Source organism: Cyanistes caeruleus, chromosome 2 (assembly GCF_971803275.1).
Source record: "Cyanistes caeruleus chromosome 2, bCyaCae1.hap1.1, whole genome shotgun sequence".
NCBI lineage: Eukaryota > Metazoa > Chordata > Aves > Passeriformes > Paridae > Cyanistes > Cyanistes caeruleus.
This window is the reverse complement of record NC_141702.1, coordinates 49,273,118-49,297,188: the sequence shown is the minus strand read 5'-3', so window position 1 is coordinate 49,297,188 and position 24,071 is coordinate 49,273,118. Positions and strand designations below refer to the sequence as shown.

Below are 24,071 nucleotides of genomic sequence, written 5' to 3'. Positions count from 1 at the left end.
TGGCCGCGGCGCCCCTGGGGCGGGCAGCAGCCCCCGCCGCGGCGGCAGCGCCCCGCTGAGCTCCCCGGGCAGCGGCAGCGGGAGCGGCCGCCTCCGCCGCCCATCCGGGCCGCCAGCCCGCCCGCCGGAGAGCGGCGGTCCCCCGGCCCGGCCCGGCGCGGCACCATGTGGGGCGGGCTGCACCCCCAGCCCGGCTTGCGCGGCTACAAGGCGGGTAAGGAGCGCTGAGGAGGGAAGGGGCTGGGGCGAGGGGGGAGGCACGGGGGCCCGCGCCGCTTCCCCTCCCCCGGCCCGGCCCGGCTCGGCTCCCTCCCGGGTCCCCGCGGGAACGCCGGAGGAAGCGGCTCTGCCCCCACAGCTCGCGGGAAGCGGCGCGGCCCCTTCTCCGCGCCCGGCGCCCGGAGGGGGACGTGGCGCCCGGAGGGGGCGCGGGGGCCGGCCCGGTGCCGCCGGCGCCGAATCGGCCCCAGCCGAATCGGGGCTCAGCCTTTCCTTAGCTGGACCTCGCAGCGGATGACAAAAGCTGAGCTTAACCTACATAATCCGTTTCCATGTTCTGGGCTTTCTCTTCCGTCCTCGATTCGTGTTAGCGTCCCTTTAAGCAGAGTGTGTTGGAAGCGTGTTGCTCTTGGTGCTTTTTCGTTTCAAATTCAGACCGGAACAAATAGGTCGAGTCTTGGTTTGGGTTCTTTTTTGGTTTTTTTTTTGTTTTTTTTTTTCCTTTCTGCCTCTTTTTTCTCCACCACTTCTCTGTCTTTGGTTTAATTAGAGCCTAGTTCCTGTAGGCTGGCAGGGATGCGTTGAAATGTAAATGCTTGGAGTTAGGTTGTTCCAGGGGAAGACACCTCTGTGCAAGCGATGGGCTGACTTCCCCCGTCACGGCTGTCAAACTGGCAGAGCAAAACCGGTGAATTGGCTGCAGAGCCGTGTGAGCATTGCTTTTGGGCAGGTAAGGCAAAGTACCGGCTCTTCAGAATGCCTTTTTCAGGATTTGAAAATACTACGGGCTGTATCACCTGTCTTAGCCTGGCAGGGCTTCTGCAAATATTTTGTCATGCTTTGATTTATTGAAGCAATTGATCACAAGTGGAGGTCTGTGGTTTGGCTCTGCCATTGCAAGTGCAAAGTAGTGCTGTTGGAGTAATTTCTCTCCTTTAAGAAATTTGGATTTATGTTTTATTTTTTGCAAAGGATGACTGTATAATGTGTATACAGTTAGCTGACATATTTAAATGGTGAGATTGTTTTGCTTACGACTGACAGGGTTTTTCTTGCAAACACAAGAGCTGCTAAGACATTCTCAGCAGCTGCCTGAATCTCTACAAGTAGGCTAATGTTCATCCCTATAAGGTGAAAGAAGGCATTGTTCTTTTTTTCTGTACTGTGATTAAGTTATGAATTCCTATGTATAACACATTTGCCTTGTTGAAGCATTTTAAAAAATTACTTAGTGCTTCCTGCAAAAGAATGGAGTTACATTATCTTTGTACTACAGCCTGCAAAGATAGTGGGTATTCTGAACAATAGGTGTGGAGATTTCAGTTAATTTGATGGAAACTGCAGGAATTTAGGGTGTTTCAGTTCTTTATTATTTGTCTTTGGGACAAGAACATTAAAAGGTTATGTCACGATGTTCTCTGACACTAATTTCAGACCATTACAAAGGTTGTTGGTATTAATTTTTCACTTGTTTCAGAAAACTTTAGATTGTGACATTTGATATATTGTTTTCCCTTTATTTGGGGTCAAATGAAGTGTTTTAGAACGTGTTGAACTTATCAGCAATTCCAGTGAATTAATCCAATTCACTGGATTAATGTTTTGCGTTGCTTGTTTGTCAGAATTGTCCGTCAGACTTGAGAACAAATTTTTGTGTATTGCTTCTAGTTCTTCCCCTATCCCATCTTTTCTTTTGAACTTGTATTAACCCTGAGTATTTAAATGTATGTTTCTCTGTAAGAAGTAGAAGTGTAAGGTAGAAAAACTGGTATCTAATTTGAGATAAGATAAACTAACAGAAAGTGATGATTAATTAGAAGGCAAGTAGGTTGAGGTTTAACCTTGAAGGATGATGTGTGCATTATAATTTCCAACAGAAGAGTGCCCTCCTTCATCTGTCCTACTGGGAAACAGTTGAGAAGCTGTTTTGTGTGGTTTGTAATCTGTCTGAAGATGTGGAAGTTAATTAGCTCCACGCAGGTATTTTTATTGAAGGAATTACAGCTACTAAGATCCTGTGCTATTGTTACTGCCATGTTAGATGTTTCTTCTGTAAGGAAGCTGTTCGTGGGAAAAGTATTTTTTAGCAGGACAGTAGCGTCCTACTAGGAAGCAGGAGTTTAGACACTTATTTCTTAATCTGAAGGAACCCTTATTCTGCCAAGACATGTTTCATACTTCAATAGCAGCTATTTGATGTAGATTCTAATTGTTGTGGGAGTATAACAGTTAATGGCTTCATAATTTTTGGTAAACAGTATTTTTATACTAAAAAGCTTCTGTTTTGCTAGTTGTACTTTAGTTATCTATGAATATGGGTATTTAAAAGTCTTACTTTTGAAAATCAGACAGTTGAAAATCATACAATTCCTTTACAAAGCTAGGTGCTTACTGAGCTGTTTACACAAGGGAATTATCAGGTTTTTTTGTAATAGATGCAAATTAATTCTGGTTATCTTAAAATGTAACAGGCAAGGACACTTCTGGAGCATATTTAATTTGTGACCTTCAGTTTTATTCTTTCTTCTCATTTCCAAATGGTACTTGCTTTTTGGTTCAATAGGAGTGCCTGTCCTGAAAAAAAAATTTGCTGTCTTGCTGTTTGCATCCCACTGAGATTTTTTTTTTTTGTTTTAGACAGGTGCTCCTTGTACAGTCAGTGAATTTAATGACAAAGGTTGCTACTCATGCAAAATAATTTCAGCTCCTTACAGTCTCAGTGCCTGTCCTGAAAAATTAAATTGCTGTTTTTGAAATGTATATGATTGACTTAAGCCTTTCAGTCTTCTTGTACATGTGACTACAGCAGTTACTCATGTGCTGTAAGAATTTAACTGCAGTGAAGGGCATACAGCATTTTAATCCCTTTGCTTATTTATCTAGACCAGCCTTTGAAATGCATACTTGGTAAATAACTCTTTTTAAAACTGTGAAAGTGCTCATCTAGATATGGCTAGGCCATGTGTGTCCAACAGATGCTTATGGAAAGTGAAACAAGCCCTCTTTGAAATGAAGTAACACATATATTTATTACTTTTAGTAAACCATGCCACCTCTAGTCAAGCTTCTTTCCACTGTCCATTATTGCCTATTGGTAATGTTGGACATCAAAAGGATTTTATTTGGCCTCCCTAAAAATAGTAGCCTGCACTCCTCTGCACCTGGAGCCCTGGCAGTGTGATTTTCCCTGCAATCCTTGTGCCTCACTGGCAGTGTGACACACGTGGGTCTGAAAGATTATTTAATGATGTCACAAGCAAAGTGTCAGCAGCAATAAGGTCCCAGCACATTGTAAGGCTGGTGGGGCACTGCCTTTTTGGGATGCATGTGGGCTTCACAGGCAGCTTCCTATCTCAAGGTGGAGAGGGTGGGGCTGATGACACTCGTTTTCATCCTTTGAGGTGGAGGAAGAGACAGATGTCCGGTGCTTTTGTTTCTGTAACAAGTTTTCTTGCTCTGCTATTGGAGATGTGCAGCCAGGGATGGTACAGCTTTGGAAGCATCTTGAAAATGCAGGATTATCTTTACAGGCTAGGCAAGGCAATAAGTGGTGAGTTACTCCAAGTGAAGATTTTAAATTGGTTACCAGTTATAAGTGTATAAATGTGTTTGTATGTGGTGCATTATGAAGATCGTTCATCCAGACTTAAAATGTAGGGTTCCAGCTGCAAGACAGGCTGCTAGAATGGCCTCTCCTGTCTTTCACAGATCACTATGGGGTCAAATGACATTCTGTGTTTGAGTGATGGTGAACAGGAACTACTTCCTTTCAAAAACGTCTTTTTTTTTCTACTCCCTCCAGGCAACTCACTTTTATGGATATAGCATCCACTCTTTTAGTGTGTGTAGAACACTTTTATCTTAAATGCTTGGCAAGAAAAGAATGATGGATGTAAGGGTGTATTATAGTGTTGGTTTGGAGGTTAGCAGTTATTCTGATCTCCTGTATGTTACACTTTAACTGACTGAATATTGACTTGTGGTTGCAGTAATTCTTTGCTTTTAAAATTTTAGTTAAAGGAAGCAGTTACTACTTTAATCATTTGGAGAATAATGCATTTGTTTTACAGAATAAAGATGTAGTAAAAAGCAGCCTGAGCCATTCTGTCTGCCCTGGGGGAGGTGGTGAAGGAAGTGCTAGTAGGAAGATAGCACCTGTAGATTCTCCAAATAATGTCCAGAATTTATATCAATCATATATTGATATGATATAGAGTGCAAAGTTATTTATGCTAAGATTTTAACCAGGCACTTAATACCTGTTAAAGAGGCCATGTGTTTCAAAATATGGTGCATGGTGGTAGGAATAGCTGAAAGGCTCCTAAATTGCATGACTTCAGGTTGTAGCGAGAGGTGATCATCTACCATTGTTGAAAACAAAGCCTGTTTGTTGTAGACAAGGAGAAGAGAGATAATAAGATTCTTGTTCAGTATCAACTGCTTTGTCTTCTGTACTCTTTGGATGCTTGTCTTTAACATACAACTTGCCTGTGTTTTAATACTTAGAGAGTTAAACTAATTGTCATTTCCTGTGCTGGTGGTTCTTTGGCTGAAAAAGTGCTGACTTGGTTGTAGTTTTCAGCAATCTCTTGGGTGGCCAAGTATGTCTTAGAATTGTACACTGACAATGAAACGGTCTCATTGTGGTTGTGATTAGCTTTAAAACACACTCAGGCGTATTCACTGTGATTCAAAAAGTGGCTTTCTTACTGGCTTTTGCCACGGGTTAGCCTTGGCTCACTACTCACTACTGCTTGCTGTTCTCAATCCTCAGTGAGACAGGAGAGAAAATAGGATGGAAAAGCTCATGTTGAGATGAAGACAGAGATTGCTTGCCAGCTGCTGTCACAGGCAGAACAGATTTGGCCGTGGTGTCAGTCCATGTCGACTCCTTTTCACTTCTTTTCTCCGTCCTCGTGCTGTTGCCCTGCTCCAGCCTGGTCCTTCTAGGCCCTTACAGGGTACCTCTGCTCGGAGCTCCTGCTCCTCCTCCTCTGCTCCTGCTCTTGCCTCTGCTTTCTCAGGACTGCTCCTCACACTCTTGTTCTCCCTGACTCATTGCTCTTTCTGAACAAATGCTTTCCCTGAGGCACTGCTGTCATGGCAGTGGGGGCTCAGCTGAACCCTGCTGTGGCTGCCTGGAGCCGTCTGGGACCGGCTGTGTCCATTGCCTGGCAGCCCCAGACACTCCTCATGCAGGCCCCCCTGCAGCCCCCCCAGCTCTGGGCAGCTGCACTCCATAAAACTTCTTCAGGAGAAAGCCATTATATTTTGATATTTCTTTTCTGGAATAATACTAAATGTAGTGTCCTGAAGTTTATTCCTGCCAACACTGAGAGAAGGTGTACTGAAGTATAATAAGTTCTAGCTCTTGCCCTAGGCTCCTACATGCAGTTTCTTGCTGTCTTGGGCAAGTTGAGGAGGCACCGAATGTGGCCAGTGGGACACTGCAGATCAGCTGCAGAGGCCTAGAAGTGGATGGCTGGAGAAGAACTTGCAGCAGAGAATAACTCATATTGCTATAATATAACTCAAATATGCTCCCAAGTGTGTTAGTCCTGATGATGTGTCAGGATGTCTCATATTCCCAGAAACTGCTGACCCCTGTGGAATTGCCCCTGAGGATGCTAGCTTTCCCTGGGCACTGTGCTCCACGGCATCTGGCTCGGTTGCCTGAGTGCGAACATCCTATTGATTGCCCAGCCACGCTCAAGTGACCTATTTCTCTGCAGCCAGCCGTACCGTAAATGACACTGCATCTTTCTGTTCCTCATTCCCCAGGGATCTCTGCTGTTTTTTGAGATTTGAAAGGCCCATCTGTAACAGAAAGAAAAGAGAGAATTTTTTTTTCCTTTTGAGAATTTTTTATTCTTTTTCTTTAAAGGTGTGATAGTCTCTGAAATGTGTGAAAATATGGCAGGTAAACTCCTCTTTTTGCCTGAAGGGGTGTGTGTAGGTGGATTGCAGGGCATGATTTCATTTTGCAGCTAAAATAATCTAGTGGGTAGTTGCTCCCACTTTTCTGTGTACCTCCAATTATATGCTTCCCATGTACCCACTCTAACACTTGCTCAGCCTTACAGCAAACTAATTGGGGAAGCTGGACCAGGAAAATACTGATTTTCCCTGATGAATGAGGGAATTACAATTGTCTGGCCCTGGTGTCATGCATCTGACAGGAATCTGTGGGTTTCACTGCAGAAAGTATCTATCCTGATGTCTGGCAGGTGTGGGACATGTAGAGTTAAATAGGCTAGCTTTTCAATCAGCTGGTGGACAGTGGAAAAATCTCCCAGCACAGTCTTGGTTTGCTGCTGCAGATGACATCAGGAAATACATAGTTAATCCCCAGACTTACCAGGAAGGTTAAGGAAGGTTAAGTGAAGATCAGGAAAAAGTGACATTAATTTCATTGGACAGTGTAACTTCCTCCAATTAGTGGACTCAAAGGTTTAAGCAAGTCCAGAATAATGGATAATGACTGAAGAGGTGGTAGCAGACTCTCTCGGTTTTGCTGAGGAGGGCCAGTGCAAGTAGTGTCAAGTAAAGGTATTAACTGCTTCTTTGTTTCTTAAAATACCTGAAGTAGACTTAGCAAATGCAATTAAAAAAGAGAAAGATGTGTTCAGCTTTCTGATATGTTAGAGGCCAGTGGTGTGGTATTCAGATGAGAAACATTCCTGAATGATCCTGGAGTCAGATCTGAGATTCCTTATAAGGTATCCTTATATTTTTAATGTTTGTTTTACTTCTTTCATAGCATAGTTTCCAGATGGTGTGGAAAGCTGCAACTTTTTTAATGTTTCAAAACAAATTAACTTTTTTTTTTTTCAAGCCTGTCTTTCTTATAAGATGGTATCTTCTTGCCTGAATGCCTAAATGTTCAACATTTATGCCTTTTGGCAATTCTCAGTGCCTCTAGGGGCATTCATATAGTTGAGAATTAGTGCTTTGTTTAAAAGTTCAGTGGCTAACACTGATCAAAGACCTGGTGGTTCTGCAGGTAATAAGAAAACAAAGTACAAAGTGTAGCAACCTAACTAAAAGCACAAAAAAACATTGGAAATACCATTGCTCAAAACTTCATCATTTTTGCTACTTAGCAAAACCAAAGCTAACAGTTGCAGTCTGAAATCCTTTCTGTTCTCAACATCTGAAATTACCAAACTGATTGAACAAAGGCTTTTGTGTGGTTGGTAGAATTATTGTAATGTAAAGCTTTACATCTAAAGTGATTGTAGTTGTGAAGACAGAAACACAGAAAGTGCTGGTTTTGACTGAAGGTATCCTAAATAGACTTGATGGTGTATTGTGTGAATGTTTTTTTTTTTTAACTACTACTTCTCAATTTCCAGGGTATTGTCCTTCCTTATATTGAACAGGTGTGAGAGGAGGCTCTAAAGCTAAGTGTGGGGAAAAATTGTGCTCTGTGACATGGGCTGGAAACTGAAAGTTTGTAAGGAAAATCTCCTTATGTCTTATATGAAGACAGAATTTCAGCCTTTCTACTGATATGTAACAATGTGGGAACTCCCTTGCATAGTTCTGTTACTCCCTGCATACTTCTATTAGCATGCACTAAACCTATAGCCTGAAGGCTCAGTTTTGTGATACTTGCACATTAAACTAAGTCCTGTTGTGTTAATAATGCACATTAGTCCTCTTTAACAGTGCTAAGATTTTTTCCTTCATTTTTCATGCTTGAGCAAAATATTTCAGCGAAATTTTATTTTGGGGGAGTCTCTGTTTTCTCCATTTATTTTGGTGTCAAGGATATTTTTAGAACTGATATATGACTACAAAGAGAAGACAAATGATGCACTTTTCTTTCGTAAAGTAAGACTGTTAGACTCTTATTTGTTCCATTTTGCAAAGCGTGGGAGCTACTTAAAACCATTTAGTATTTTTTGACTCATTTTAGCAGTTAGGATTACTTCACTTTTCCTCATGCACAGAGGAGACTGAATTAAGCCTTTAAACAGAGAGAGAGAGGACAAAGGTAATTCTGTAAGAAAAACGTTACCATGACAAACAGCTTGGAGAAAAGTTACCTGGTTTTGAATACCAATAAAGCTAAGCTGTAAGAAGGGGTTAAATGTTATAACCTGTGATCATTACATTTTTTTTTTTTGATAGAAGGATTCAGCTGATCAACTGCAAGTGCACAGCTTTTTTAACAGACCCTAAGAACTGACTGCATGTCCTGAGGGCTTGCCATTCAAAGTTTATATGAACTTTAAGCATAACTTAATGTGTTTATTTTCCTTGGTATTCTCCTCTTCGTACTGCTGTTGATAAACTTTCCAAGTTCAAAAGGTAGCCTTCTCCTCTGTAGTTGGTATACGGAGGTGAATGGAAACTAGGAATATCATTTTGTGCTTCCATGGGGTGAATAGTGCATTGAGTCCAAAAACAAAGAGGCAAGCCAGCATAGCAGGCATGAGGTAATAGTTGTAGTGTGTGTGCCAAACATGAAATAAGAAACATCTGCAGTTTGTATTTTGCAGTTCTGTTTTATGCAAATGTGCTATCTGGAAGCAGAAAACTCACAGGAGTGCCATCAACAATTGGACTGAATTTTTGGTCTTCCTCCTGTCAGTAATGAACTGAAAGCAAACCTCCTTCTTTCCTGTCAAGGTTGGAATTTAATCATTGGTTTGATGATAAATAGCTATGTATAAATGCTATGTATGAATTATAAAGTGTGTTATGAATTGGTGTTTGGTTTACATACTTTCTAGAGTAGAAGTCAGGGAAGGCAAAGCCCAGTATTACATACTTGTGTCAGTTTAAGGATTTTGCCACCTTTTTAGTTAACAGTTGAACACAGCTCTCTGCTAGATGAACAGATTTTTCCTCCTCAGCCAGAGATTTTTGCCTATCTTGCTCCAGTTTAGAATCTGCCTCAATGTGCAGTTTGGCAGTAGGATAAGCCTGGTTGCTGCTGGGCATCAGACCTGTACGTTCCCACTCCCTCCTTTGTACTGCTTCTTGTTGTACCCCTTGCTGAAAAAGCTTAGAAAGTCAAATTAGCAGATCACCTTTTCCATCAGCAAGGACAGTTTGTTCCTGAGCCACCTTCTGTAGGCTCTGGAGTGGCAGCACTTACGCTGGGGAAGCAGGACGGGTGTGTGTCTGGGCAGGCTGAGCAGCCTTTGCGCAGACCAGTAGATCCAATTAGCTCTGATGTCAAACAGTGTTCCCAGCTCAGACTCATTTTAGCCAGTGGCATAAGCTGGCCAGCTGGACTCTGATGGAAAGACAGGGATGTTCACTTCTTACTTTCTATAGGCTCTGGTGGGGTTTATAGAGAGCGAGCTACCTGATTGTGTCTTTATCTGCCATGGCAAGATTCTCAGAAGCTCATCCATCCACTTGACTTACTTAAGATTTTTAGTTGCCATTGTTCCTTTAAATTGCATACTTTCCTGCACATGAGATACTTTGTAGCTTGTTATTTTACAGTCCTGTGCACATTTGTTAAGTCATAAAAATCAGACCTTGTAAAGGTTCACTTTGAAATACTGTTTTGTATAGAAAAAAAATGGTTTATACTTGTAATTATCTATGATGAGAGATTGTACATTTAGCCACTTCTGAGGGGGAAAATAACCCAAACTATTTAACCTTTATAAGAAATTTGAGAGGCAAAAGAAACTGGAGGTTTGGTGACACAATCCACTTAAAATTTATCTCTCAGGAAACTGAAGCAGAAGTTTATGTTCCTTAAAATATGACCATAGCCTCTTTGTTTTTTTTTGTAAAGGCAGTTTTGATACTGCCAGTCAGGTGTGTGTGTACTTTATGGATTGTATTTTGAATATTTTCTTCTTAAGGTTTCTTTCTTCTACTTTAATTTTTTTCCTCTCCTATTTTATGTTTTTCTCTCTACTAGGTTAATTCTTTTGCACATTAGTAATACAGAGGAGGCAGTGTTATCAGCCTCTACAAGTAAAAATGTTGGTAAAAAGGTCTCTCTCAATAGTCTTCTGTTTAAACTCTCACATTCCTATTTTTCTTTCCCCGCTTCCTTCTATATCTGTTCATTTTTATCTTTCTTCATGCTTAGATTTGTTCTAATCCGTATGTAACTGGAAAACTATGAGAACTTAGTTACATAGCTTGTAGGCTCTGTCAAGAAAGCACACTAATAAAGGATATGAGTCCTTAGAATGAATCATACTTGAGCTATCTGATACTGTAATGTACTTTTGAGAAACTGAAATGTAAAAATTTAATAGTTCAGGCTGTCATTTCATCCCACTTTACCCTGCTTCTTACTGCACTTTGATTAAACTGTATCATCCACCTACTCTCAGCTGCATTCATGTGAGAGGAGGGACTAGGGACCTTCTGGTATCTTAGTTCACGGCCAGCTGGTAGAGCTGTGAGTTTCCACCACTTCCAGAGCATTTGTAAAAAAAGGATCCCGAAACTGTCGTCTGGGCACCTTCCCTGAAAGCATCAGAAACCTCTCTTTCCAATGTTTTGCTCATCCTGAAAGAGAAAAGCCTGCATAGTAGACATGGAACTTATTTGGGACTTTTATATTAATAGAAGTTGCAATTTGTTTTGCAGAAGGACCATGGAGATGAAGTGCACCAAGGAAGTATGTGTCTAGGAGGTTAGAGCTGGGATGCTGTTTTTTAAACATTATTTTCAAAAGAATTTATGAAGTAGTTATTTATCAAAGTAAGGTTTGTTTTGTTTTGGTTTGTTTGCCTCTGTCTGGAAGGAACACTGCCATGCCAGGATCTTTTTATTGTGTCAGGAAATCGGATTGAATGACTGCACCTTATCATCCACCTTAGACTGAAGGAGATTGCTGTTGCACCATTCTATTGCTAACTCTTAGCTTTTTTTTAAATCCCTATATAAATGTGTTAAAGTATGACATCTGCTCTTGTGTCTACTTTTGGAAAGGCTTTTTAGCATTTGGGTTCTCCTGCCTCCATTGCCTTTTTTCATCATGTTATCTTTTCAGTAGTTAAAAAAAAATAGAATATTATGTGAAGGCTTATTGTGCATGAAACACATGCCAGAGTGAAATTTTCTTTAATCTTGTGGCAGTAATGATCTTGCAAGTATGATGAGTAAACAAGCATTTTCCAGCCAAAGTGAGTTTTTTCCTACAATACAGCAACTGTATCATTGAGAGACCACTTGTGGGTTTGTTCGTAGACTTTTCCTTTTGAAAAGATGTGTGGCTATGCAGCCCTATGGAACAGGAGAGAGAGCAAAAGAGGGGCTGTGACACCTTAGAGAATTTGAGAAAGTAGGTGTGTGCAGAAGATGCAATGGGAATAAGTTCAGCAGTGTCAGGGGATTATATGAGTGGAACTGGGTTGAAGGTGAGTTGACTTCTTTCAAAATACTGTTATATGATCTTTGTGCATAGTTAGCAGTGTTTTGGGTAAAGGTACAGATGGCGAGGGTAAAGTAATTAGTTGTGGCAGTGTCTTTGGGCTGAATGTTGACTCTCTTTCCTTGAAAGGGCTTCAGGCAGACTTCAGTGCCACCCTGGCGTGAAATACGACTGTACAGCCTGGTCACATCCATGACGACTAGAATGAGCTTTGCATAGTTAGTTTTGATAGTACTGTAGAGAGATCTTCTTCAGAATCCTTTGACTATAAATTTGCACTGACTGTCATGGGTGATTCATTTCTGGTCACAATCCATGTCAGTCACAGTGTGGAATAGAAAAAAAAAATCAGTATTTTTAGTTCAGGATATATCTGCTGTGAAACCCAGTTAAGTCTTACGCTGTTGCTTTCCATTCAATGTCTAGGTAAACTAACAGTATCATAGCTGTCACTTAAAATAATAATCTTTACATTCAAGCATATTAGAGGTATTTTAGGAACCAAATATAAAGATGGTAATGTTATTATTTTGTGTATGTACATCATAGGGGATCTGTGCATGAAATTAGGTGTGGTAATTATCCAGAATTAACTGTGAGTATTACTGACAGCAGTAGATGACAGCACTGTAACACACAGAAAAAGATACATGTTTTTGTGGAGTGAAATTTCAACAACTGTTCCCTTTTAATAATCTACTTCCTGCCCTTTATATACTTAGTTGTAAAAGGATCTGGTTTAAATGCCTAGACTGGAAACAGAGGACTATGTTGGTATATTTAACTGATCAAATTTGTGGAGGCATCAACTGTCTGTATAAACAAGGCTTTTGAGATTTTTTTATGATCTTACATGTACTTTGCCATGTTTGTTGGTGGAAGTTGTAGCCTGGTAGGATGACACTACTTTTTTCTCTTCTACTGAATCCTATGAAAGGTAAATTTTTCTGGCCCAGTAAAGAACGGTCGTACATGGATACTAATGTACAATTCAGCAGCACAAACGTTGATTAGAATTTTTTGCTTGCTTTTCTTACCCCACTCTGTATTTTGGGCAGATGGACACTGGCTGTTGATTGGCAGGTTTGAGATCAGAGCAGCAGGGTGAGGCAGGTGTGCTGGCTAAGCAGTGTAGGGACTCCTGTGTATCTTCCCCTTTTACACTTGGTTATTTTACTGCAGGCTGTTTGCTGTATGAAAGATCACGCATTTGCAGAGAGCTGTTCAAAAAGGAGATGGGGAGTATAGAATGGGGTGCATAGCAGTCAGGGATTCCTCAGGACTTGGCTCAGAATGTGAGTTTCAAATAAAGTAAGTAATACATTAATTTTTAAATAATGTCTTGGACTAATGAGGTCTATAAGGTCCTGTTTTATGGGTTACTTACTGTTCAGGCTTAATATTTGGGTTTGTTTCTACTATCTTGGTACTTGTATTTGGCTGTTTATGTTACAGCTTTTCAAAGCTGATTGAACTCACTTTCTCATGCAGACACTTGTATATTTGTAATGGCCTATGAAATAGAATCTCCACTAGGTCTGCAAGGTTACACAATTGTGTGGATGTGCCATGAAACATTAAAAACTGTAGACTCCTGGATTACATCATTAGCTATCCTTTTCAGAAAAAGAAAGGATATGTTTAATGTCAGGGGAGCAAAGAGAAAGCATTTATTGAAATGATCATAAGCAATCATGTTCTGTTGACATACCTGAAATGGGTTAAAACACACATACTATTTACCTACTGAAAATTAAACCAAGTGTCTTTCTTGGGACATGCCCTTTTTAAATGTAGAGGCTTTTCCTCAACAGTAGAAATCCAGTGAAAAAACTGTCTGTTCTACCCCAGCCCATGTCCACACCTCTGTGTACAGGTTGGCTGTAAGAAAAGGCATGATCCTGGTGACAGCGCTGTGGGTGCACTCAGGCTGCTGTGCACAGCCAGCTGTGCATCCCATGGGATGAGAGGGGAGTGCCTGACTGAAGAGACCCTTCTGGGGCCCAGGGCACTGTGCAGGTAGACTTGTGTATTTCCCTGGAAAGCTAGATGGGATCTGGCTGGCCTGTGTTGAGTCAGAGCTTAGAAACTCTTGCTGGCCTCATTCTGGCATGCTGTGTGTAGCTATGGATGTGTACCAGCACTTAACTTCTTCAGGCCTACCAGCTCAAGGATCAGGCTTCATGAGTTAACTCTGTGATGCTGAACTGTCCTTGGGTGCAAAAGTGCTCCAGAAAGCTTTAATTCTGTGATGTGCCAGCATGTCCTCCTGGACCTGTGCTTCAGCATGCCACCTGGGGCTTGGTGTGTCCCAGGCTGTCTGTGTGTAGATGTAAAACTGAGACTAGATTATTGCAGGGTGTTTTGTGGTGCCTGTTTTCTCTTCTTACAGTACCTGCAGAAACCCCAGTGGGAATGACTGTCTGCCCCCTCTAGTTACCCCTGTTTGTTCACCGAATCTAGTTGCACTGGGTTGTTGCATCTTTTAGAGTATATTGCAACAATATGTTTGGAACGTGAGAGACTCTTGAGATTTTTGGAAAATTTTCTTGGAATGGAAGATGGTAAAATGCTGGAAGAACCAGAGAGGTTGTGGAATCTGTGTCCTTAGAGGTGTTCAAGACTCAGCTGGATGGGGCCCCAAGTAGTCTGATCTAATTATCTTGCTTTCAGTTGAAGCTAAGAGTAGGTGACTTCTGAAAGTCCTTTCTTAAGTTACTCTCATTCTGTGCTATTTTTAGTTTTTATTCCTCAAAGTTCCACCTGAGCAAAAAGTAGCTCTCCCTTTTGGGGTTTTGTATATGGATGGTTGTAGGCTCACATGCTGAGCGTTTGTTTAACCAAGAGATCTAAAATTTTGACACTTAATGCTGTGTTAATGCTATCACTACTCCATATTAAATAATATGCTGCATTTCTTTTAACACGTGTAACACTTAAAAGCTGAAATGTCACCAAAGAGTTGTATGGTGGAGAACGGCATAATAAAGCCTGAATCAATCTAAATTTCTCTTCTATAAATGTATTTTAAATGTCTCCTAAACCAGAACTGTCTCTGATTTAATTAGCTTGGCCTTCCATAAGTCAGTTTTATTCTTGCTGGAATATCTAGATGCAGCTTGAGAGGGATGAATTGTAATTCTTGTGGAAAGTAGCCCTGTTCAGAGGGAGGGGTGGTAAAATTACTGTTCCCAAAGCAGCCTGAGTGTTAGTGAAAAACGTGCTGGGTGGTAGGAGGGGAAGAAATGTCCCAGTTTCCCACTAGCTGTATGCAAAACAGTCACATTGAGCACATTAGATGATGACACAGAGAGGGTGTTATGAGGGGTGACACCTGGAGTGGTATTCCTTTGGAATCTTGGCTGGGACCCCTTTACAGGGTGTGGCTGGTGAGCCATGGGCACATGTGTTCATGTCTGGCTTCTCTGGTCTTCCCTCTCACCCTTGGATTTGAAAGATACTCACTGGAATAGTTAAAGAGACTTCTGGAGAGGAAAAACTAAGAAGAGAGGAAATGCATTGCACAAGGTATGGCTGAAGTAGAATGAAGGGGAAGAAAGGGTGATTTTGAATTACGGGGAGAAAAGGTAGGCAAATGAGCTAAAGGGAAGAAGAAGCATTAATTCTCCATCTCAATGGAGAATGAAGTTGAAGCTAATGTGATGGACAGGCATATTTAAGGCCTTCAAGAATCTACCTACAAAAAATACTGTTTTAGATGTCATGTTACAATTAAATTGTGCATGCCATAAGGAATTTACTGTGTAAGTATTTACTGTGTTCCTCAATTTTCAAGTGGCTTGGCAAGCTGTTACCACTCTGGCTACTAGGTCTAGTGATTTGGCTGCTATATGGGGATCATGTGTGTATTTATGTTTTTGGGGGTGGGGTTATATATGTACCCAAATACTTAATTTTTGCCTCATTTTCTGAACTATTTAATTTACTGGAAATGGCAGATGTCATTGCAGAGGCTAGTTGCTGTTATGACTTCAGATGGACACTGCTGAAAGTGTTTAGATGATCTAAAAATAATGTCATGTAGCATAAGAGACATTATATGTGAGCTGATACTTGTTCATGAGTCATTTCCTGCTGAAAGTGCTATACAAAGCTAAGTGCTAGAGGGGGTGTATGTATGTGATTATATATAAATGAAGAGCAGCCGTGCTTTTTTCCACGGTTCTTTATGTGCCTGTGCTGGTTCAGAGTATGAGTGTGGTGACCAATATTCTGCCTTTAAACAATGGTCATATTTAGATACTGGCTATTGGAAATTGTAATGGTTTTCTGGGGTTGTACAGTGATAAATTTTCCCTTGAGGTTGACTGTGAGAATATGTGGCCTACTTTAAAAACTCCTTGAACAGAGGAACTAATTGCTGCTCTGAATGGTGTTTTAAATTGTAATATTTTAACTATTATTTAGATTAAAAATTAACCAAAATGAAACAAACCACTAAATGGATATGTCTCACAGAGGCAGTTTGTATGCAGCTACATAAGGAATTACTTTGAGTACCGCTGTTGATGATTTCATTGCTGGCTGTATCAGCTAGATAATGTAGTTTTTATGCACGGTAGAAGAGGACTGTATCTCAGTGGCCAAATCTTCAACTGGTTTCTGTCCCAAAATTAATTCATTGCTTTCTATTTGAAGGCTTGCAATGCAAGATTCTGCTGTGAATTGAGAATCAGTTTTAGGATAGGAATTGTATGGTAAGTGTTAAAGAGTTCAAGAAAAGTTTAAGCATCATGTTTCTAAATAGTAAAAATACATGTGTTGGAGTTTTGGGAAAGCTTTCGTCTAGCAGAAGGATTTTAATTAACAAAAAAAAACCTCTCCAAGACACATACACAGCCTGACTCAAGTTTTATGTATGAGACATAGGATTCAGTTTTCATCTTGACAGGTATTTTGTTGCTGACTTCTGTACTGTATCTCTAATGACAGACTTCTGGCTTTCTTTTTTATAGGCTCAGATTATTCATCAGTGGGATGGTTACCTGGTACTGAATCCCTGTGGCAGTCCTCAACAATTTCATCAAGCAGTCAAAACAATCCTGTGAGAAGACACAGCATTGCTTCTGACAGTGGGGACACTGGGATTGGTACCTCCTGTTCTGACAGTGTGGAAGGTGAGTTGACACTTGTAAGTTTTGTGTGTTTCTGAGAGAGAAATGATCCAAAATGTTTTAAAGATCTTTTTCACAAGCTAGCCATACATCTGCAAAGCTGTTGAGCGCATGTGGTTTTTTCCTTGCTGGAGCCAAGTAATTGTTTTGGTAAGGGTTGATTAATTTAGTTCTACATGAGTTGTTTGCATTAACTTGCATCTATGCCACAAAAGGGGTGCTTGTGTTACATGTTTTGATAATTGCAGTTGCAAGAAGTGCCAGGTTTATACAGAGGAGTAATGTTCTGTACTACAGCACTTGATAAACAAGTGGGAAAAAGCAGAAACTTTTGAGGGAGCTGATAAAAGGACAGTGCTTTCTGGTATTCATTGTGTGTGTCACATAGTGTGTGTCAGCAAAGAAAGTTTGCTCATCGTGCTGTGAGGAAAACATACTGTCTCTTCTCATCTCCACTTCTGGTGGGAAGGAATTTGCATTTTATTGCATGGCATCTGACACAGTCAACAATCTTTAAGAAAAATCAACATTATCTAAAGATTGTCAGAACTTAGTTTGGATTAAATCATGATTAGTCAAAGGTGATTTTATCAGGGAGGGGTACAGCCTCTACAGTGGCAGTGTTTCCATAACATTATCACCCTCCTTATGCAGCCTGTCGCTGGAATTAAGCTGGAATGAGGGAGAACTAGGCTGTAGTAAGACTTGAGGCTTCCTTCTTGCATTGACTTATTTCCCAGTAAGATTTTTGAGACAGATAACGAATGACAGCAGGACTGTGATATACTTTACTCCAGCATCTTTCTATGCCTGATAAATTTTGCAAAAGGTATAGCTGGAATGAGGAAGAACAGGAAGAATTAGTAGAAATGAAGTAAGGAATGCTGAATCGGTGTAAGACAGAAGTCTCTGTGGAGGGCTGAGCATTCCTGAGGAGATGTCCAAATACCTCAGTTAAGTCTGTCAGACTTCTTTTGTACATGAGAAAATCCCTTCCACCCTCTTTCTGTTGCATCTGTCAGCTCATAACTTGCTTTCTGTTTCCTTTCATTTGTAAACAGTTGTTTGCTTTGGCAAAATAAAGGTTTTGCTCAGGTATTCAAATTCTTGAGTGCAAAACTGAAATAGTAAATGGCTATTAATGCAGCAGGTTGTTTTTTTGTTGGGTTTTTTTTTTTCAAGAGATATAGGGGGGATAAAGCACTCTGATGTTGTGTATTTATATATAGATTTAATCACTCCCAGCCAAATGCTACACAATAGTATTTTAAGACACAGCATTTGAATTAAAACCATGCCCTTCCCTCCCCGCTTTGAGGGCTTCCCCATTTGAGGGGTTGGATGAAGGAGAGGAAATGAAACAACGGCTCCTCATCAGATGTTCTGTTCTCCTTTGTAGGCAAGAGAATAATCTGTTCAGGGCTGGGTGGGGAGAGACTGTGCTGGAGGAGGAGAGTAAAACAGAGAGGGGAAAGGTTGCAGCAACAGATAGTTCATGAGGTTTGTCTTCGGCAGTGCTTGACAATGGTCAGTTCTACTGCATCCTTAATGTTATGCATTTCCCACTGCCTTGTTTGAAAAGCTTTCAAGTAGCAGAAAAGACAGCATTAAAGAAAAAAGGAGGGAAACCTGATGGTGAAATGAAGATTAAAGGAGGAATCATGTGACAGGCCTGGAAATTGATAGTATATGTATGTTTTTAGTGGAAGGGGCTGTTGCCTATGATACCTAGCTGTCTGCATCTCTCAAGCTGCCCCCTGCACACATCCACAAAAAGGAAAGAGTATCACTGTCATCTGTGGAACTGTCAGGCCAGACTGGTAATTGCAGACTTGATGCTGACCATCTGCTATCAATGTGATGCTTGGGAAGAAGCTCCTGGGGATTTTTCAGAGCGGATTTTTTTTTTTTTTTTTTGCAAATTGGGAGATTATTACAGTTTTTAACAATGCTAGGATAATGAATTGTGGACATGCTATTTCCTTTCTATTATGCCCACTAAAAATAAAAAAAATAATTGGAGAATTGGCATTAACATCTCCTTTAATTCTGAAGGTTGCACCTGAGTTTGATGGTACAGATATATAGTTGCTAATAAATATGCTCATGCAGGGAATGGACCTCAGGTATATTTAAAATAAATTTTTACTAGGATTATTTTATAACATCTTTAATGTTCTTTCAAATTTATTTTCTTACTCATACTAATTTCAGGAGCATTCATTCTCTTAGAAAAATGTAGCGTTTTAAAAAAAAAGAGACAAGTATCTCTTGTGTTTGGCTCAAATCTGTGTGATTTGGAGGGAAAAATTTGGGTTTTGACAAGGACAGGAGAAAGAAAATGTTAAAATGTATTCAGTTGATTGTATATTGTTGTGCAAAGGTAGGAAAATTAGGAAATGAGATAGACAGTGGAGTTTCATTGTTGAAATTGCATGATGTTGATGTGCACTGTGGGAACTGAGGACAGAAATTTATAAACCTTAAATGTGGGGATGTTAGTTTGGGTAGATCTGACACTTAATTCAGAGTGCTCTTAATTTAAAGATTAAAAGGCATTTTATATCTGTTTAAACTACAGTTAATGTATTTGGGGGTTTTATTTGTTTCCTGTTAGTTTGTTTCCTGTTCTAGGCTTCACATGAGCTTTTGCACTTCATTTTAACAACCGTTGTGATACCTGTGTATAACCATTCTTTCAGTAGCACTTAGAGAAGAAATATGAAGTGTGTATTTTAAGTGTTTTTGAGACTGTTTTTATTTGGGTTACCTAATTAGAGAATCAGGGATTTGGCAGAAATTAAGTGGTCTCTAAACTCCAGCAGAGCTCTTTCCCTTATGCACATTCTGAATTTTGCCTTTTGGACGGGAGGGATAAGAACTAGATATTGAAGTGATCAGATACAGGGCCCGTGATTCTTTCAGACCAAAACATTTTCCTTCATCAGATAAGCTTGTGCAGCGGAAAGTCCCCAGATCTTTCTCCCTTATAGTTACATGCAATTCATGATTTAACATTTCTGGTTGCAAACTAGTAGTGTGAAAATTCATAGAATGTTGCTTTCCTGGAAGAGAGAGATTGGATGCAGAGAATCAGTTACTACATTATTAGGAGTTGATGTTCTGCCAGTTTAATAAACCCCCTTTTCTAACAACCCTTCAACAACTTCTCTGGAATGCTTAGCTGACAGAATAGGAATTGTTTTAATGTTATGAGAGCCAGAGGAGTTTGTCTATCATTTTTAAGGGAATATATTATCTTTTTAAGGAATTAAAAAAACTGAATTACTTCAGTTGAATTTATTTACATGCCAAGGAGCATGGAGAAGCCAGAATCAAAGTTACTTGGTTTTGCTCTTTCAAGCGCTTTATTCCAGCAGGTCCCAAGCCTGGTATTCTAATGTTTTTGTTTTTTTCATTAAGGAGAAAAAGAAAAATTAGTAAATATAGCTATTCAATATAGTGAAAAGCAGAACTGAATTTGAGGAGGCAGAATTTAATTATGAGGTATCTTGAGCAGAGGTTTTCTGCTGCTTCTAAAGACAATAGGATTGACAAAGCATAGGTCAAACATGTAGATTGTGCTATCAGTTTGGGTATCACAAAAGTGCAATAGCCCAAGGAGAAGAAGAAGGTGGCAGTGCTCACCATCTTCTGTGTTCTGTGATTTTGGAAGATGATGGATTTTCAGGAGAAGTTTGATTTTAACAGAGTTGAAGTTAATTTCTGTACCCTCAGATGCTGGCAAGTATTGGCATACATTTGGTGAAGTAGCTTGATTATTTAGAGGGTAGAAAACAATCGTGTTTGCGGCATTTTTCCTTGTTTCCTTCCTCCCTGCTTGCCAAGTCTCACGTTATGAAGTGATGTCCAGCCCTCTGTGAGTCAGAGTTATTGTGTTACTTGGATATTATCTACCCTGACCATCAGAAATGTGCACTGCACTTAAGTTTATATTAATCTCTAGTCCTTATAAGTGGTACTGCCATGGCTTGCTAGAATGAAGTGTCTGTGTAGCTGACGAGAATATAGAGGTTAATACTTGGAGTTTGGCTGTCTATTTTTGGGGGGCTTTAGGATAAAAAAACCCCCAAAAAACTAAGGGTTATTTCAGATTCTAGTAGCCTATTCCCAGGATTTAACAAATAGGAAAAAATTACAATAATAATTTCCCACTAAAATAGGATAAATTGCTTCAAGTAACAGTGACATACTCCATGTGAACTTGTGTATTCTGAATTTGAAACTGGCTTGAACTAAACTAAAGACACTTATTAGTTTCATACATTAATGTTCTGCAGAGAGAAATAGCTGCTGCTTTCACTTCATACTTTGCCTTCTTTTGTAATAGTTTCTCTATAGGAACAAGCTCTCTCTCTCTTTAAAACTCTTTTAAAGAGTTTTTAAACTCTTTAAAAGTATAGAGTTTAAAACTTTATACTCAGTTTTCCTCACATAAAAAATACCAGCAGGATTTTTCTCTGGCTAGTTGGGAGTGTTCTGTGCAGTGAACTTGGTGCGTTTTGCCTTCAGCTAACATCAGTAGTCGTTTTTCAGAAAAATTCTGTTATTCTAGTTGGAAATAACTCCATGAAAATAAATTCTGCTTACTTAGAATTTGGTGGCATTTTCTTGGTTACTGCACAAAAAGTTATTTCTGTCATATGATATATTTTGGAGCTATGTCACTGACTTGTACCAGAATGTTTAAATGGTGCGATGCGGAAGAGGATCAGAAGGGAAAAAAAACCAAGGAAAAAACTATCAGACTTCAGGGTTGACATAAAGACAGTTTAATAATGAAAGAAAAACGTGCACATTGTGATGTAAAAGCAGCATCAGGAGACTGATGCCTAGCCAGTCTCTGAGTAACAAATACTTTGGAAAAAACCTGCCCCTCAGTTTCATTGCTGAGCATGTGTAGTGCAGAATAGCATGACATTATATAGTATGGAATCTCTTTGGTATTTCAGGTCAGCTGTCCCAGCTGTGTCCTCTCCCAACCTCTTGTGGACCCCTCGCTGGGGTGGCAGAGGCTGTGGTGCTGTGCAAGTGCTTCTCAGCAACAGCAGAGACAATGCTATGTTACCAAGACAAGCACCACAGGGGCTGCTGTGGAGGGAAATTACCTCTCTCTCAGCCAAACTCTGTACAATGTCTGCCTCTTATTCCATGTCATTTACGTCATGCTAAGGTGAAATATCACGTAGATGTTTTTAATGTCCTCTAAGCTATATTTTTGGAGTGTGGTGGATATCTGGCAATCTGATGAGAAAAACGACGTGCGTCTTGCAATTACCTCATCTGTACTTAGGTTAGTATCATGAGACCTAGGCATGCCAATCATTATGCATCTTTGCTGAGGGATTTCAGGGAGGACTTTCACTTTTCCTCGCTACTATAATGTCGAAGAAGGCTCTGGCCTGGGTTCAGCAGCTCTGTAGCTCTGGATCTCATGGAGAGGAGCAGGAGTGAGATCAGTTTCAGAAAAGCTGCAGAGAGGAGCAGTTGTAGCCTTAGACTATTTTGCTGTGAACACTGGCAACATTCTGTAGCTAGTCAATATTTAATGTACATATTCAGGTGGCTTTTGCAGCCTTATCTGAAGAAATCACAAGACTAATTTTTAATCCTTTCCACTATAGACAGAATAGTGCACTTAGTGGCACACTGTAGGCATTTGGGGTATAGGCCACAAGTTCCTTGTTGCCAGAAAAAACCCGTTGCCACTGCCTGGAGTTCTAGCCTGGGGTTGACAGAGCAGACTGTTTTTATCCCTCATAGAAAAGCTTGTAAATCTGTTTTTTAACAGTTCTATAAGACTACCCATTTCTGAAACGCTTATATTTTGTTCTAAGTTTTTATTCAGCAAACCTGTTTCTACTATAATGTATGCACAGATTAAACTTTTTTTTCTTAAAGTCCAGTTAATGTGTTTGTCATCCTTTATTTTAGCCATTTTTTCAGTGTACTGGTAATAAGTAATTTCTGTAAAAGGTCCCTTTGAAGTAGAACATGAAAGCTCGCTGTTACAGAAAACCTTTTTCAGGGCCTTGCTTGTGTTTCTGTGGTAAGTCAGATGGAGTTTTTACATCAGTTTTGGCAGTATAAAAGCAGCAGTGAGGAAGAACAGTGTGCAGAGACCACTTGTGCATGAAGCATGGTTACTCCATCTCACTTCCTCCATCTCTGACTTTCTTCAGTCAGGGGAATTTGGGGGCTGTAAGAGGAAGTGAGAAGTATGCAGCAAATGACAAGTCTGATCAGTTAGCCCAGGTTTGGGGTAGAATGAAACAGTTTGAATAGTGGGGACTGGTAATGGAGGGGGCAGGGTGTAAAGCCGCAAGAATGCTTGCCTGTCTGCTCCTGGGGCATTTGTTTGCAGTAACCTCACTTGAGTGGTAGTTGTGTTAACAGCTGCCCTGTTTTTTTCAGGCAGAATTTGTTGCTTTTGATATGTTAAATTCCTTGGAGAACTGTGATTGGTTTGTTTTAAATATTATTATCATTATTATTATTCTAACAGTGCATTTTCTTTTTTTTTCCTTTTTTACTGTCTTAAGTGCTTCTTACCCCATCAAATTTAGAAACAAAACTGCTGTGGGTTTTTCCCAGTGCAAAATATGGTGAAAGAAATCTCTTGGGGTTTTTTTCTTCCTCTTAGAGGGCTGACATAAGATTTTGTTATGACAATGGCTGTGTTTGTGTCAGCAGCAGTCAGGAAAGTGAGCACTGTAGAAGAGTTGTCAGCTACACAGAGGTCTTCTTTGCCCCTGGAGCATGTTCTAGTATAGTTGTCCTGTACAATAGGTTAAAAAGGTTATGCTTTATTCAGCTTATATAAGTAAATGCAACTTATGCAACAAATAGCTTTGTAGTGAATTCTCAAGCTCTGTCTGCAGAAAAGCACTTCTGAGGCATCACAAGTAGGAAGTGTTGGTTGTGTACATCTAACCAGTATTTTCTGAGTATGGGTATTTTGTTTATAAAATGTCTGTTAAGTAGCAAAATCAGAAAAGCAACAGAGGGCAACTCAGGTGTCTATGTAGGAATAAAATTAAGTCTATCTTTAAAAGCAGAACGATGATTGTCAGGAAAAAAGGTGGTGTTCTATTACCTTTAATGCAGAAAATGTCCGTGACACCAGTCCTCTTTGCAGCTTTTTCGAAGGTCTTTGTAATAGCAAGAAAAACTGGAAAACACACTGGAGTGACTTTTCTAATTTTATGTTAATTTCTTCTTGGTTAGTTTCGGAATTTCTGTGATGTTCAGGAATTGCACCCTCTTCTGTTCCCTGTTCTCTGTGCTGCTATTCTTCCCAGTGCTTAATCCTTGTAATAGAAAAAGTGGTA

The 24,071-nt window shown here is 40.1% G+C and overlaps 1 protein-coding gene across 4 annotated transcripts in view; it reads left to right on the top strand.

Moving 5' to 3' along the window:
* The window catches only part of CEP85L (centrosomal protein 85L), a 136,220-nt gene that overhangs the window by 29,984 nt on the left and 82,165 nt on the right, over nucleotides 1-24,071 (top strand). Inside the window, exons 1-2 of one of the 4 annotated variants that reach the window (XM_086876883.1) lie at nucleotides 28-214; nucleotides 16,561-16,722. In XM_086876883.1, coding sequence (XP_086733009.1) covers nucleotides 166-214; nucleotides 16,561-16,722 — 211 coding nt within the window. In that variant the 5' untranslated portion in view covers nucleotides 28-165. Of the gene's footprint in view, nucleotides 1-27; nucleotides 215-424; nucleotides 950-14,959; nucleotides 15,113-16,560; nucleotides 16,723-24,071 lie in introns of those variants that run through there. The other 3 variants (XM_023924121.2, XM_086876884.1, XM_086876882.1) reach the window with 3 other exon arrangements.